The 13,317-nt window shown below is 39.1% G+C and overlaps 1 protein-coding gene across 1 annotated transcript; it reads right to left on the bottom strand.

Moving 5' to 3' along the window:
* Positions 1–264: 264 nt before the first annotated feature.
* Positions 265–13,103, bottom strand: LOC310922469 (protein FAM199X; the record flags this gene model as incomplete). The annotated part of the gene is made up of 6 exons (XM_083883050.1): positions 265–5,220; positions 6,058–6,318; positions 7,420–7,581; positions 7,902–8,051; positions 10,141–10,360; positions 12,916–13,103. The coding sequence occupies 6 exons, from the start codon at positions 13,101–13,103 to the stop codon at positions 5,050–5,052; spliced, it is 1,152 nt and encodes a 383-aa protein (XP_083739176.1). The 3' UTR covers positions 265–5,049.
* Positions 13,104–13,317: the final 214 nt, after the last annotated feature.

The raw sequence follows: 13,317 nt of genomic DNA, 5'->3' as shown, positions 1-13,317 counted from the left end.
TTTTTTTTTTTTTTTTTTTTTTTTTTTTTTTTTTTTTTTTTTTTTTTTTTTTTTTTTTTTTTTTTTTTTTTTTTTTTTTTTTTTTGTTGGATTGCAAGGGAAAAAAGGAGCTTTTGCAATACCTCAGTGTTGCAGAAGGCAATTTTTTTTCAGGGACACAATTTATAGAAGCTGGCAGGTGTCCTCACTCTTGTCTATTCAAGGACTGCCATGTCCTTGCTGGTGCTGAGCATATATATAAAAAAAATACCTCTGGCACAGGAATCAAAACAAAGGACAGTTTTAAGTATATGACCTTGGGTTCACAACAATTCACAACAATTAACTGGTTCCCTATGAAACAATTCTTGTCAGATTTTGTGGCTAACAAACACCTTTGGCTGAGGGGGGACCAGTCTGCTTTCTGCCATCAAGAACAGTTAAGATGTGCCACTTTATTTGTATTTTCTGCCTAAAGAGTGACTCTGCAGGTCCTGCATACAAACCCCCCTGCTTTGAAGAAGATACCACATTGTTTCATAAGAACTTTTGCTATATCATTAATTTTAATTCCAACCTGTACTTCAATATGCACATAACTATTTTCAAATACAATGAAAACTTGAATTCAACAGCATCAGAGTTTTCAGTAAATCCTTCACAACTTCAGAAAAATCTCTATAAACATTGTGTTAAGTAGATACAGAATGTACAGAGAATGGTTTTCTATACAAAAGTGCATTTTAGCAATACAGTTAGCAGAGAATCTGGGGGAAAAAACCCTCAATTTAAGCAATACCATATACTCTAATCTATACCCTCATCTCTCCCCCCACAAAAAGAAAAAAAAAAATCTACCTCCCCACCTTCCCCTTGCTTTGGTTATTAACTATATTCAAGGCTTCAATATTACAATTATTTTTTTTTACACGGAAGAATTTGTCATTTGGAAATATTTTAAAGTTAGCCAGATGAGAGAGAATGCAAATATGATTTATCAGAGTTAACAGTCAAAATAGACAAACTTTGAATATTACTTAATTTGCCCTTGATAGATTAATAAACTAATCTTTGCAATCCTTAAATGGACAACTGTTGACTTTTCTGTGCCTAAGAATTGCAAGATCAGTAAGCTTAAGAACATTAAACCAATAAATCTAATGACATTTGCCATGAAAATCTGGCTTATATGAATGAACTTTAAAAGCTCCCAAAACAGTCAGGTTTATTAATATTTATAGACCAATGCATCAACTGATTTCAAAGTTGAAGGAGTGTTAGGAGGGAAGAAATGGCGTCAAGCCATTCAGCATAAATGAACAGTAAATATTGCCATTTTTATCTTTCTGTATTGTATATGCACTCTGATGTAAATGCATGTAAGTTCAAGCAGGTTGGTTGATTTGTTTTCTCCCCAGAGAATGATCTTCACAGGTTTCAAACCACAATATGAGAACGAAAATTTGAGCCCAGGAAAGTCATGGAAAGACTTTTCCTGCTCCTCTGAGTAAGCACCCCATACTGAGGACATTGTAACCATCTTTTTATCAGCTTCCCAGATTAAAAAAAAAATAGGTATTTTAACAAAAAATTATATTAGATACACAGCCAAGTTTGTCAGGCAGCTTTTTTTTGTCATATTTTAAATCACATTAGAAAATAATGTTATCTCTTGTTTACAGTCCTATTGCAATCAGACTTTCAGTGCTCCTTCTAAGCCTTTTTAGAGAAAAAGTTACCATGGAAGCAAACTGTTACCATTACAGAGTGTAAATCGATTATATTCACATTGCAGTCGGTATAAAGTTCCTACAGACACAGTTTCAGTACCAAAGAAGCCATGTAACTATGAGCTTTTTCCTGTGTGTCTCTGTGTTGCTTTTAGGCTTGACACTTTTTCCTCTATTAATAAAAAGCAGGGATTTATTTTTCTAAGAAAAAAAAACCACATTAAAGATGCATTATTTTAGCAGTCTGTTACTCTTCTTCACCAGAACCCAGCAGTTACACCTGTAGCCACAATGGCCAAAATGGCAAATCAGCAAGACCAGATTTCACTGACATTCTAACTATTCGACTAATACTATGGGAAATTCATAGGTTTAGATTGGAAAAGTCCTTTTAAGATCATCAACTGCAACCCTAAATCTAACACTGCCAAGCTCAGCATTAAACCGTTTCTAAGTGCCACATTTACATGTCTTTTAAAACTGCCGTGGAGGGGGTTTTCCTGAGTAAGCACTGAGCATACTGCAGAGAAAAACGTGAATCTGACAGGAAACCTCCCCCCACTACAAAATGAGTGTGTCACTGGAACTACAGAGGATGAGAAAGCAATAGGAAAAGAAACCCAAATGTGTAGAAGTATGGGAGAATTCTTGAATCCCAGAGCTACTTCAGGCCTGATTCTCTGAGATCAGGAAAAGACAACATTGTATCTTTGGCAAAGAACATTCAAGGTAACGCAAGATGTTATTCTGCATTCTTACCAGAACATTCACAGTTTTGTATTCTTTGTATTCTTATGAGCAACTTAGATCTGTGAGATCACAGAGCTACAAATTATTAGCATGGAATCCCTGGAAATCCACTCTCTTCTGTCATTTTAACTGTCACAACACATGACTGAAGTACCTGCTGGAGACAACACAGCACAATCAGCTTTCTATTCTGGCACCCAGGACCTTGTTGTCCAATGTAACAGATGAGCAACTGGACCCATCTAATCACTTAGAATAATTTATACTTACATGCTCACACTATGATGGAAATACTATCCTCCCTCACTTCATGATCTCCGGAAGCTACTAGACAGGTGACCAGAATGAACTGTACCTCATCAAAATGATGGGGTCTTCTCTCAACAAAACCCTGAGGCATTTTAAACTCTGAATAACTGCTGAAACAGAATAAAGTGACACACTTTCATGCTCCACCACACTGAGATATTGCACCTTTCTTACAATTCACTTCATAGTTTCAATTCTTTACAGTACAAAGTGTGCATTTTTCTTCAGAAAAAAATTCAATTACATTTCAAAGTCACTGCAGAAAATAAAGGTTGTACTGAACTGTGACAGTGTACACATGGTTAAGTATTTCATGATGAATTCTTCCATTACCATGGAAGAGTTTAACAACCACACCCTGAAATTCTCCAAATTGACAGCAATTAAATTTTATCTTCCATACAAGATATCTAAAAGAAGCTCCAGTTTGAAGCCAATCTAAATTCTCAATAAAGTGTATAGTGTTAAGAAGTTTTCAGTATTCATTATACAGGAGGGAGGCATCAACCAGCAACAGCACAGTACAAGCGAAGATTGACAGGTCACAGACACTCGTGGTTAGTGGACAAATAACTGGTCATATGGGATAGCTAACATGAGCTTAAAATGACATTACCTGGCTTTTAGTCAGTCAGTGGCCAAGCCTGGGGATCTGCTGTAGAGCAGCACTAAGTTCAAACATATTTATTTGACTATGGACCTCATTTATTTCTTATCAAAACCATTTCAAGAGGCCATTGTTCAGGTAATTTACTGGTCAGCTTATTTTGAGGATAAAAGGAACGCCACTTCTGAAAGAAAAATACTTCAGCTGTCAGGGCTAATAAGTCTGTGCAGGACATGGAACATCATTGTCAGTAGTCCTAAAGCTGATCATGCATTTTGCAGGATTGGGTTATATCCTGCAATTACAGACACCTGTGGCCACACTAAACTGTCAAACTCCTTAATTCACGAGCAAAATTAAAGTAATGAAGCATCAACATAATTAAAAATTATTTCCTAAACTCAGAACTCAAAAATACTTTTATAAACTTTTAAATTTCATATTAAAATTCAGAACTATCATTTTTATCTCAGCCATAGGAGGAAAGAGTTCTGTAAAGGTAGTTCCAAGATAAAGACTAAAATCAGCTTAAAGATTGTCAGAATTAAGAAAAAGGTTGAAACTACTACTACTTCCCTACCTGAAAGCCACAATTTCACATAATTTTCTTATCATGAGAAATTTCAAAAGCTGATAGAAAACAAAAGGAGAATTCTGATACATGTCATGGTGTAACGACCCACACAGAAGACAACCTCAGCTAAACATACAATTTAAAAAGTACAGATGCATTAATTAAGTTCTCCTGACAACAATATGAATCTATTTAGATATGCTTTTGGGAAGAAAACCACTTCCCCAGAAGTATATCTGAATATGTTGTGTGCCGTTTGTTTGCACTTCGGTTTCCAGTAGAGTTTTTAGAGTATTTTAAGTAGTGTTCTAGACAACTTAATTGCAGATTAGTGTATTTTCAATGCATGAATGTGTTTTTATTGGAGTTTTTTCACAGAAATATTAGACATGTACTGGTGAACCATTAGTAACAATCATAAGATACTGAGCAGCAAAATAACCTCCTGAAGACTAAGTCTGCAATTATTTTGAGGGTTTTTTTTGAATTTTAGTTGATTCCTAAGAACTATTTTTGGCAGTGTTTGTATTACAGACTCTCTGCATTAGATGTCCTACTTCTTGTTTTCTGTGTAGTTTGAGTTAAATCACAACTTGTAGAAAAGTATAAACAATAATTTGATTTTGTACAAATCAAGAGCAAGGCTGATGAAAGCCCCGTAAAGCAAAGGATTTTTCCTCATGCTAAACAATCTTCCTAATAATGGGAAAGGAAGACAGAAAAAGTCAAAGGTAATAATAACTCTAAGTTGGAAAAAAACTAAAAAAGCTGAAGTATAGTAATGCATGCTTTGTCTCATCCAAAAGCACCCCTAGACTTACATGCAAGTAAGTTAGCATGTTAGCTAACTTCAACTTTCCTCAAAATTGTATCTATTCAGCAGCTTTTCAGAAAACAGGTAAGTTTCCGAATTCTTTGTTGCAAAATTAGTCTCAAAAAGCTGAAGTTACTCAATACTTAGACCTTCTTAGCAAAATTACACTTGAGAAAACATCTGGGCTGTATTGTGAATACTAAGCAAAATTTGGTCAAGAAATATATGTAAACAATAAGGATAATACATTTAAGGCTTAGAAAGAACACTGATAAATTCACCCCTGTCACATTAAAACATCCACATCTCCTTCATGGTCCTCCTCAGTCACTTTTAAAGACAGCACTTCTTCATTAAGAAATAATCCACTCAGTCTTTCCTTACGAGCTTGTCTTTGCTCTTTCAGTTGTCTCTTCCGTATGGCCTTTTGCTGGAGTTTCCGTTGCTTGGAACGTTTCTGCCAAAATACACAAGAGACAAAACGTAAGATTTTGTTCTGTAAATTAGAAGAAACACCTCTAAAGCTGGTAAATATAAATTAACTTCTAAAATAGCATCTGCTCTGAAAGAAAATAAATGTGAATTCTCAGAGGTGGTGTAAACATTCATCCAAAATCATCCAAATATTAAAATATCATGACCATTTACCACAACTGAATTATGAGGCACAACATTATCCTGTGATGTTGCATAGTTAAGTCTTTGATTGGAGGAATCTATATTGCTGGAGAAATGTTACAGTCTTAAATTAACAAACCCAAGATGCTGAAGAGCAAGAAAGAACTGCTCCTCTTCTTCACACTTAAAATTAAAATTATGGGGACAGGAGTGTCACAGTACTACTTTAAATGAAATATACTTCAGATGGTCCCTTCTCACCAAGGAATCTCATGAGGCATGCTCAAAAAATAAAGAAGGTTCAAAAAGCCTGATAAAATTTCTAAGTGAGAAAAAAAAAAAAAAAAATCAAGGGTGTCTCTACTGTCCAAAAATTATGCCTAGATTAGCGTGACCATTCTTAAACATTTTTTTTTTTTAAGTTAGATGCATAAGCCCTTATTCAAGCCTACTCAACTTATCCTAAGCAAAAGGAATTAGAATATCTACTACATACAAACATCAGGCTTTCGGTTAGATGGGAAGAGCACAAGTTTAAAATCCTTATCATCAGTGGTTTAGATAACTCAGTTACCCTGTTCCTCCAGGACAAACATCTCAGGTGGGATTCCATGAGCAAGCTTCAGGAGTTAAGACAGCTCACTTTAACAAAGATACACATAATTAGAAACTTTACTTTTGAATCCCGGATCCTTTCTGCAGCACTCGTGGACAAATTGCTGTCGCTGTGCGCTCGACTCATGTTGGCACTGGAGTTTGAAGTGGAGTTGGCAACGCTGGAGCCACTGCTGCTTGCTGAGCTGACCATGCTGGCACTGCTGCTGCTGGCACTGGCACCACTCACGCCGCTGGTACTCGCACAGCTGTAGCTGCTCCTCTTCCAGTTCTCCCTCGCAGATCGCTGCCGAGGCCCGTGCTCCTTGATATAGTTTCTCACCTTTAGAACAGAGGGCAGCAAAATTATTATAGATTGATAAATGCTGCACTGAGATACTCCTTTACATGGAAAAAAAAATATAATCTGCCTGTTAATAATGACGAAGTTATTGGGTTGGTTCAGTTAGGCTTTTAAAACACATTCCTACGGCTGCTTAAATCCCAAGCCATCTGGAGTCACCCAGAGAACTTAACTAAGTCAACATTTGTGCCATTTCACTCTGGAAGGAAGAAAAATAAGTAGCAAGGGCTGAGGGGTTCTTGTCTCTTCTGCCTGTCAGGTTTGTGACTATGTAACAATATGTTATTCTTTTAACACCAAACAGGAATATCAGAAAAGTATAACTGAACTTAGTTGTTCACCTAATAAATCAAACTCCTTTATTTTGCTAGGTACACTCAAAACAAAAGTGTGTGTAAATAAAGAAGCACTTTTTTACTTTAAGATGACACAAAATGCTTGAAATATGAAACAGACTAAGCCCATAAAAGCAGTGAATGTTCTCCATTTTCAACTTTACCTTCATCATTATCAGTCCAACACTGAGTTCAGCTTGTTTGGACACTGCATCCCTTCCGAACAACACATCTCAATAATTCAGTGACTGAGAAGACAGTAGGATGTATCTACCCTATCGGCCAGGTACCCTTCTTGGTTATAATCTGCATCTTGTAACATCTTTAAAACGCATTATTCTCTATCCCTTTCTACATTAAATTTATGGTCTTTCCCAATGAATTCCAATCTTTTGGAGTTTTAAATGTTAGTTTACTTTCAGTGAGCAAATGAAGCCTCTCAGCTAACTAATGGTCATGAAGTGGAAGTGCTATAAGCAGCACCAGGTCCACAACATAACTCATTACAACTCACCAAATCTGGCTTAACACACAGTGAGAATATATAACCAGTCTTTTATGGAAAGGTTTAATACATACAAAATGCTTCTGAACTCTATTTTCCACCACTGACAGTGGTGGCTCTAGTGTCTCTCTCTCTACATCTAATGATTTTGCATAAAAATTGATCACAAGTCCAACAAGATTTTGCAGGATGTAATCAGATGCTGGAAGTCTAAAGTCAAATGTGCAAACCTTAACTCACCTGTTTCAGTTTTTCATCTGTGAGACAGTTCAATTCAATAATGAATTCACTATCTGTAGGTGAGATCTGAGCAGTAGGATCAATAATTTTAATGATATCAAGTTGCTCTCGAAGGCCCATCTCAGTACTGACTTTGCGACTCAAATACTCAATATATTCAACCTAGGACCCAAAAAAAAGTAGGTCATTTTCAAGCATTATTGATTCTAAATGAGAGACAGGAAAAAGAAAGAACTGACAGAATAAAACATGCACAAATATCATGGTTATAGCCTTAAATATCCTTGAAAACTTATGGCGAATACCTGAGTAGGCATTAAACTGATTCCTACAGATGCAAAGGACAAGGTTTAGTTTTCAGAATCAAACAGTACTGCACAGGTCTGCATTTACACCTACAGCAAACAGGATGGCCTTTAAGTTGTGTCTTTTAATTGGAAGCTCTTCTGTACATTGCAGTTCTCACATAGGAAAAAAGTCACCTGTTCATCATTTGTCATTGCGCTCCATGGAAGTTCATCAAGATTCCTATGCTTGTTTTTCTTTTTGGGAAGCAGACAGGGAGAGCTTGGAATACTCGGTATAACATCAGAAAGCACATCACTCCCACTTGTAATGTCGCTGCCAGGCAACTTGTAACATGCAAAGGGAAGAACAAAGCTTTAGAATAGAGTAGGCAGAGAGTAAATCATTCTAACACTATTAACAATTCAAAACATACCATCAAATTAGCAAATTGATTATCTCTGTACTTTAACAAACTCTTTCTAATTACTCATAAACCTGCAATACTCCCTTAAATCTTCCCATAAAAAACATGTGCCTCAAACTAAATCCACACTATTCTGTACTTATCAATCCTCTTTTTAAAAAGATTGTGTTTAAGAAAACAGGAGACTGGAGTCGCATTTCAACTACTTCCCTTCTCCATCAGTGGAAATTGTCCACTACAATCCAAATCTAAATCTAAACCTCCCATTTTGGAGCATAAATCTAGATTAAGGAAGGTAATTTTAGAGTAGGTCTGTAATTCCTAACAATCTCCATAATTAGACAATTCAATTAACATCACTGTCATTTGACTGGAAGCAACTGAGAACTTTAGCTAGCTTCATTTGTACAACTGATCCATGATTTCTGTACTTCCAATTAAAGTGGGACAGTTGGATTACTTGTGCTCAGATTCTGCCAGATAACACCACGAAGAGCTACAAAAAAGTCTTTCCAAAATCCCACAAATCCAATCAAGTAAGTCTCTTAAGACCAGCTTGTTTTAAAAAACAAAGAGTAATAAAAAAGCTAGTTACCAATCAAACATACTGTCAGCTAGCTAAGGCATAGGAAACGGTTTCTTTTCAAAACAATTGCCAAGTTTATCAGTCAATTGAAATTTCATAACTCAGTGAAGCTCTTAATCTCTGGGATCCAATAGCCTGAGCTGTTCCTACAGGCTGCGCTATACACACACACACTTGTAACTTCAGTGATGTAACTACATTGACACCAACAGCTGGACTAAACCAGTCAGAAATTCAAAGCTGATCTCAGTACACATCTCAAGTTCACTTGCACCTTCTGGAACAGGATTTGAACTTCCTTGAAATCAGTTTCCAGTTCTTGTACTGTCCTTCGAAGACTCTCTACATGCTCCGACTAAGCTTTACAACAAAATTTTAAAGTATTCCCCAATAAATTCTGAAGCCCTGTGTTGCCTATTTCAAAGTTATATGTACATTCATAGTTGATTTAAGTCTTTAATATAAAAAGTCAATTTAAGTCTATAATACATCAAAAATGCATATAACATTTGAAAAACTGCTGAACAGTGAAGACTATCACAAACAAGAAATACCCAAAAAGGACTGCACAGACTAGGGAAAAGGACATGATTCACCTTCCCATTCAGTGAGACAAAATGAGCTCTGTACTCTCACTGGCAGAGAAAAAAAATAGGACAGAAATAATCTATGGCAAGAGTTGGTACACTTTACCTACAAAGCTTCAGTAGGACCAGATATCTATAACCAGATTTCATTAGCAGGGCAGATCCTCAGTTCAAAGACTCTAAGCTCATGGCTTTAAGAAACATTCACTGGACCCTAAAATCAAATGACCATAATGCATAAATGTCTTTCTTTGGAGAGCTGACCTTCAGTCTCTCCTCCTGATTAAGGAGGTTGGAATAAAATGAAACACAACATTTTTTTTATCATTGAAGATTCAGATATGTTCTCCTATGTTCAGTAGTTACAAAGAAACAAGTGCTGAGGTCACTTGGTTTGTTCAGAAGAGGAGACTGAGAGGAGACCACAGCTGTCTACAGCTTCCTCAAGAAGAGGAGGAGGGGGCACTGATCTCTCCTCTCTAGTGACCAGGTACAGGACACAAGGGAACAGCAGGATATGCTAGGTAAGGGGAAGTTAAGGTTAGGTATCAGGAAAAGGTTCTTCCCCCACATGCTGGTCAGGAACTGAACAGGCCCCCCAAGGCAGTGGTCACAGCACCAAGCCTGACAAGAGTTCAAGGAATGTTTGGGCAATGCTCTCAGACACAGGGTGTAATCCCTGGGCTTGTCCTGTGCAGGGCCAGGAGCTGGACTTCGGTGGTCCTCGTGGGTCCCTTCCAAATCAGGATATTCTATTCTATTACTTTTCAACTACAGCTAAATCCAGCATGGAATAGTCTCCACAAAATTTTACACTTCCAGCAGAACCAGTTTACCTGCCACTCAAACTCGCTGTCTGACCAATCCCAGTAGGTGCTGATAGAAGAGGAGACATCGCTGCAGACGCTGCCCTCGGGGAACAGATCAAAAGAGGTGAACTCCTGGTCATCCAGCAGAGAGTAACAATCATCCTGATCCCCCACTGACACCGAGGAGAACAGCTCCTCGCTGCACTCCGAGCTGGCCACGCTCGTCCCACAAGATGTCAAGTTCCACCTGCAAAACAGGACAGCACAATTAGAGAGCAGCAAACCTCGGCATCATGTGTGCTAAGAAATTCCTTTAAGTCTTGTAAAACTGTCTCCGCTTTGCTAGTCAGCGATACTAGACACTGATTTTATTGAAATAAGTCGTAATTATGTAAATTGAAGTATTCTTGAAGAATTTTAAAATATTTTTAAAGGTACATAAACAACACCAAAGAGAACCATGTTACAAACATCAAGGCAAAAATCTATAAACAGTTAGTATAATTACACCTTTATTCTGCTATATTATGAGTTTCTATCCCAGAGCAATGACTGCTATAGTATGGAAATTGCCCCTTTTTTTTTTTTTTTTTTTTGCTGCTGGTTGGGTTATTAAAACACACTGATCTAAAAATAAAATTTTTTATATATTAGGATATTTAAACTTCCATATAAATTGTAATAAACAGAACTAAGTAATTAATCAATTTGACTTCAGAACAAATAGAAGTCAAAAAGAAATTTCACCCTGATGGTCCTCCACAAAATTAAGGCTCAGTAAGGAAACACATTATGGATCTATTATTCTCAATCCTGAATGTCAAAAACATTGGACATGCTATTGGAATGAGACAGTGCAGGATGGGGGAGTGACCTGTGTGAAAATGATACCATGCCAAAACTAAACACTTTTTTCATCTCATTATTTCATTACAAAGCTAGTTGAAGTTGTTGCCAAAGGAAAGTTATTGAGAACTCAATTTTCACAGAACAGATTTTTTTACTCTAACGAGAGTAAACTAGAATATAACAAGCTCATGAAGTCAGTCTCCATATCTGGTCTTATTTTACATATTGGAGAAAAGTAGGTCGAGACAAATATGAGTCAGCACAGCACTGCAATATGGCCAAAACAATTTGAAAAAGGCTTCTAAAATGCACCACGCAAACCCACACAATCAACTCCCGTTCCATCAGCCTGTCCACTTCAGCCTGGCTAACTAGAAAAACACTCTTCTGTCCAACTGAGAAATCCTATCAACAGAAAGGCTGGCCCTCAATCTCATTAAGCTGCACACCAGGCTGGCTAAATATGTTTGTGACAGATTCACTCCCACATACACTTGGCCAGGTGTGAATTCAACCAATGTTAAAGACATCTTCAAAACTTTCCTTGTAACAGATTCAGGAGCTCTTACCCTGCCTCCCTTTCTGCATCCCTCACAGATGTGCAGTCCTTTATTGGTTTAGACTCCTGTGGGCAGGGCAATCCATTGGTAATGAGCAGAAGAAGACTGTGGTGGCACAGCCACGTTACTCAACATGAATACAGTTTCAGAATCCATGAAATAATAATGAAAGGAAAGATAGAGTGGACAAAGTTTCCAGGCATATCAAAACAAAGGGTGAGGTACAGTGGATCTAGCACCAACAAACTACACAGATACTCCAGGTGGTCCAGGCAGTCAGTGTTGCCTTCTCACAGCTGGGGGGCTGCTGTGCCCCCTGGGGTGAACTGGATTAACAACAAAGGGGAACAACATTAAAATTACTCCTGACTTTAAAAAAATAGAAAGCCTTATATGAACAGCACGGGTTGAGCTGCACATCTGCAATGGCTTAATCAGTGCAAGACAGGGCATGTCCTTTTCCAGAGAAGTCAAACTTTGAGATGCCTGGGCTACAGACCTGGGCTTGCAAACCTGAGAAACATACTTGGGAAAGCAACACAAAGAGAAACGTACAAAATTAAATAAATGCAAACTTGGTGACTATCATACATTTATTTACAGATATTCTAAGAATATATCTTACTGCTCATTTCTTATGACTTAAAAACTATATTATGAAAGTGTATCATGTTTGATCAAGGCTCTTCATGATGAATCAACTAAGAATGTACAATTAAGAGTCTGCCCTTGTGAATGATACTTTTAAAGTGCAATTCCCATGACTTCATATAAATTCACGGGAATTTCTTTGCAGAGCTGTATTTTCACTTCTAGAATAGACCTTTTCTTACAAATTACAGGCAGAGTAATTTGCCCTTAATTAGCAGCATGGGGTGGACATGTTTCTGCAGGAGTCAGCACAGTCAGCAAGCCGCCCTAACTCATCCTGAATCTCTAAAGGTCTGCCTCGTGTCCATGCAAGGCCTGCCTTTAAGTCTTACAAACACACCATTTTTAGGGCGCCTACAGCCCTCAAAAATTCAAAACCTCAAAGAAAAACAAACTCAGAATGAGGCTAGGAGCAACACGATCCCAGTGGAAGCTCTCCCTGCTCGGGGCAGGGGAGATGGAATCAGATGACCTTTAGGGTCCCTTCCAAACTAAACCATTCTGCCACTCCGCGAAAAACACATCTTAAAAAACCGACCCAGCTCACAGTGTCAAGTGTAAGGTGACGAGGCGAACCCAGACCAAGGCAAAGGGAAGATTATCCCAGCCGGGAGAGCGGCGGACAAACATGCGGGGCACCCTCAGCCCGGCCTTGCCCGGCCCAGGAGCAGGGCAGGGATGCGCGGCCCTGCCAGAGGGGCAGCCCCGGCCCCCTCAGCACCACCCGACCCGCCGAGCCGACCTGTTGGAGTGGAAGCGGTGCAGAGGGTCGGTGCGGTGGCAGGAGGAGAGCTGGCAGCCGAAATCGCTGACGTCCAGGCAGCCCTCCTCGCTCAGGCTCAAGCTGCCGCCCCGCGGCGGGTGGTGGTGCGAGAGCAGCGGGCAGGGCTCCTCGGGGGTCAGGAACTTCTCGTACGGCTCCTCGGTCATGGCGGCGGGCGGCGGGAAAACGCCTCAGGTGGAGGAGGCGGCGGTGGCGGGAGCGCCTGGGGCACACGGCGTCGGCGGCGCCGCCATCAGCGGCCGGTCCCGGGACGCGCCGCGTTGTGGCCGCGGCTCTTTCCGGCGGGGCGGCCCCGCAGCGCCCCCTGCCGCCGGGAGGCCGCGCTGACACGGAGGGAGGGAGGGAAAGGAGGGAGGGCGG

The sequence above is a fragment of the Zosterops lateralis genome, assembly GCF_965231275.1.
Source record: "Zosterops lateralis genome assembly, chromosome: Z".
In the NCBI taxonomy this organism is placed as follows: domain Eukaryota; kingdom Metazoa; phylum Chordata; class Aves; order Passeriformes; family Zosteropidae; genus Zosterops; species Zosterops lateralis.
The sequence above is the reverse complement of the archived record's forward strand: the minus strand, read 5'-3'. Positions and strand labels throughout refer to the sequence as shown.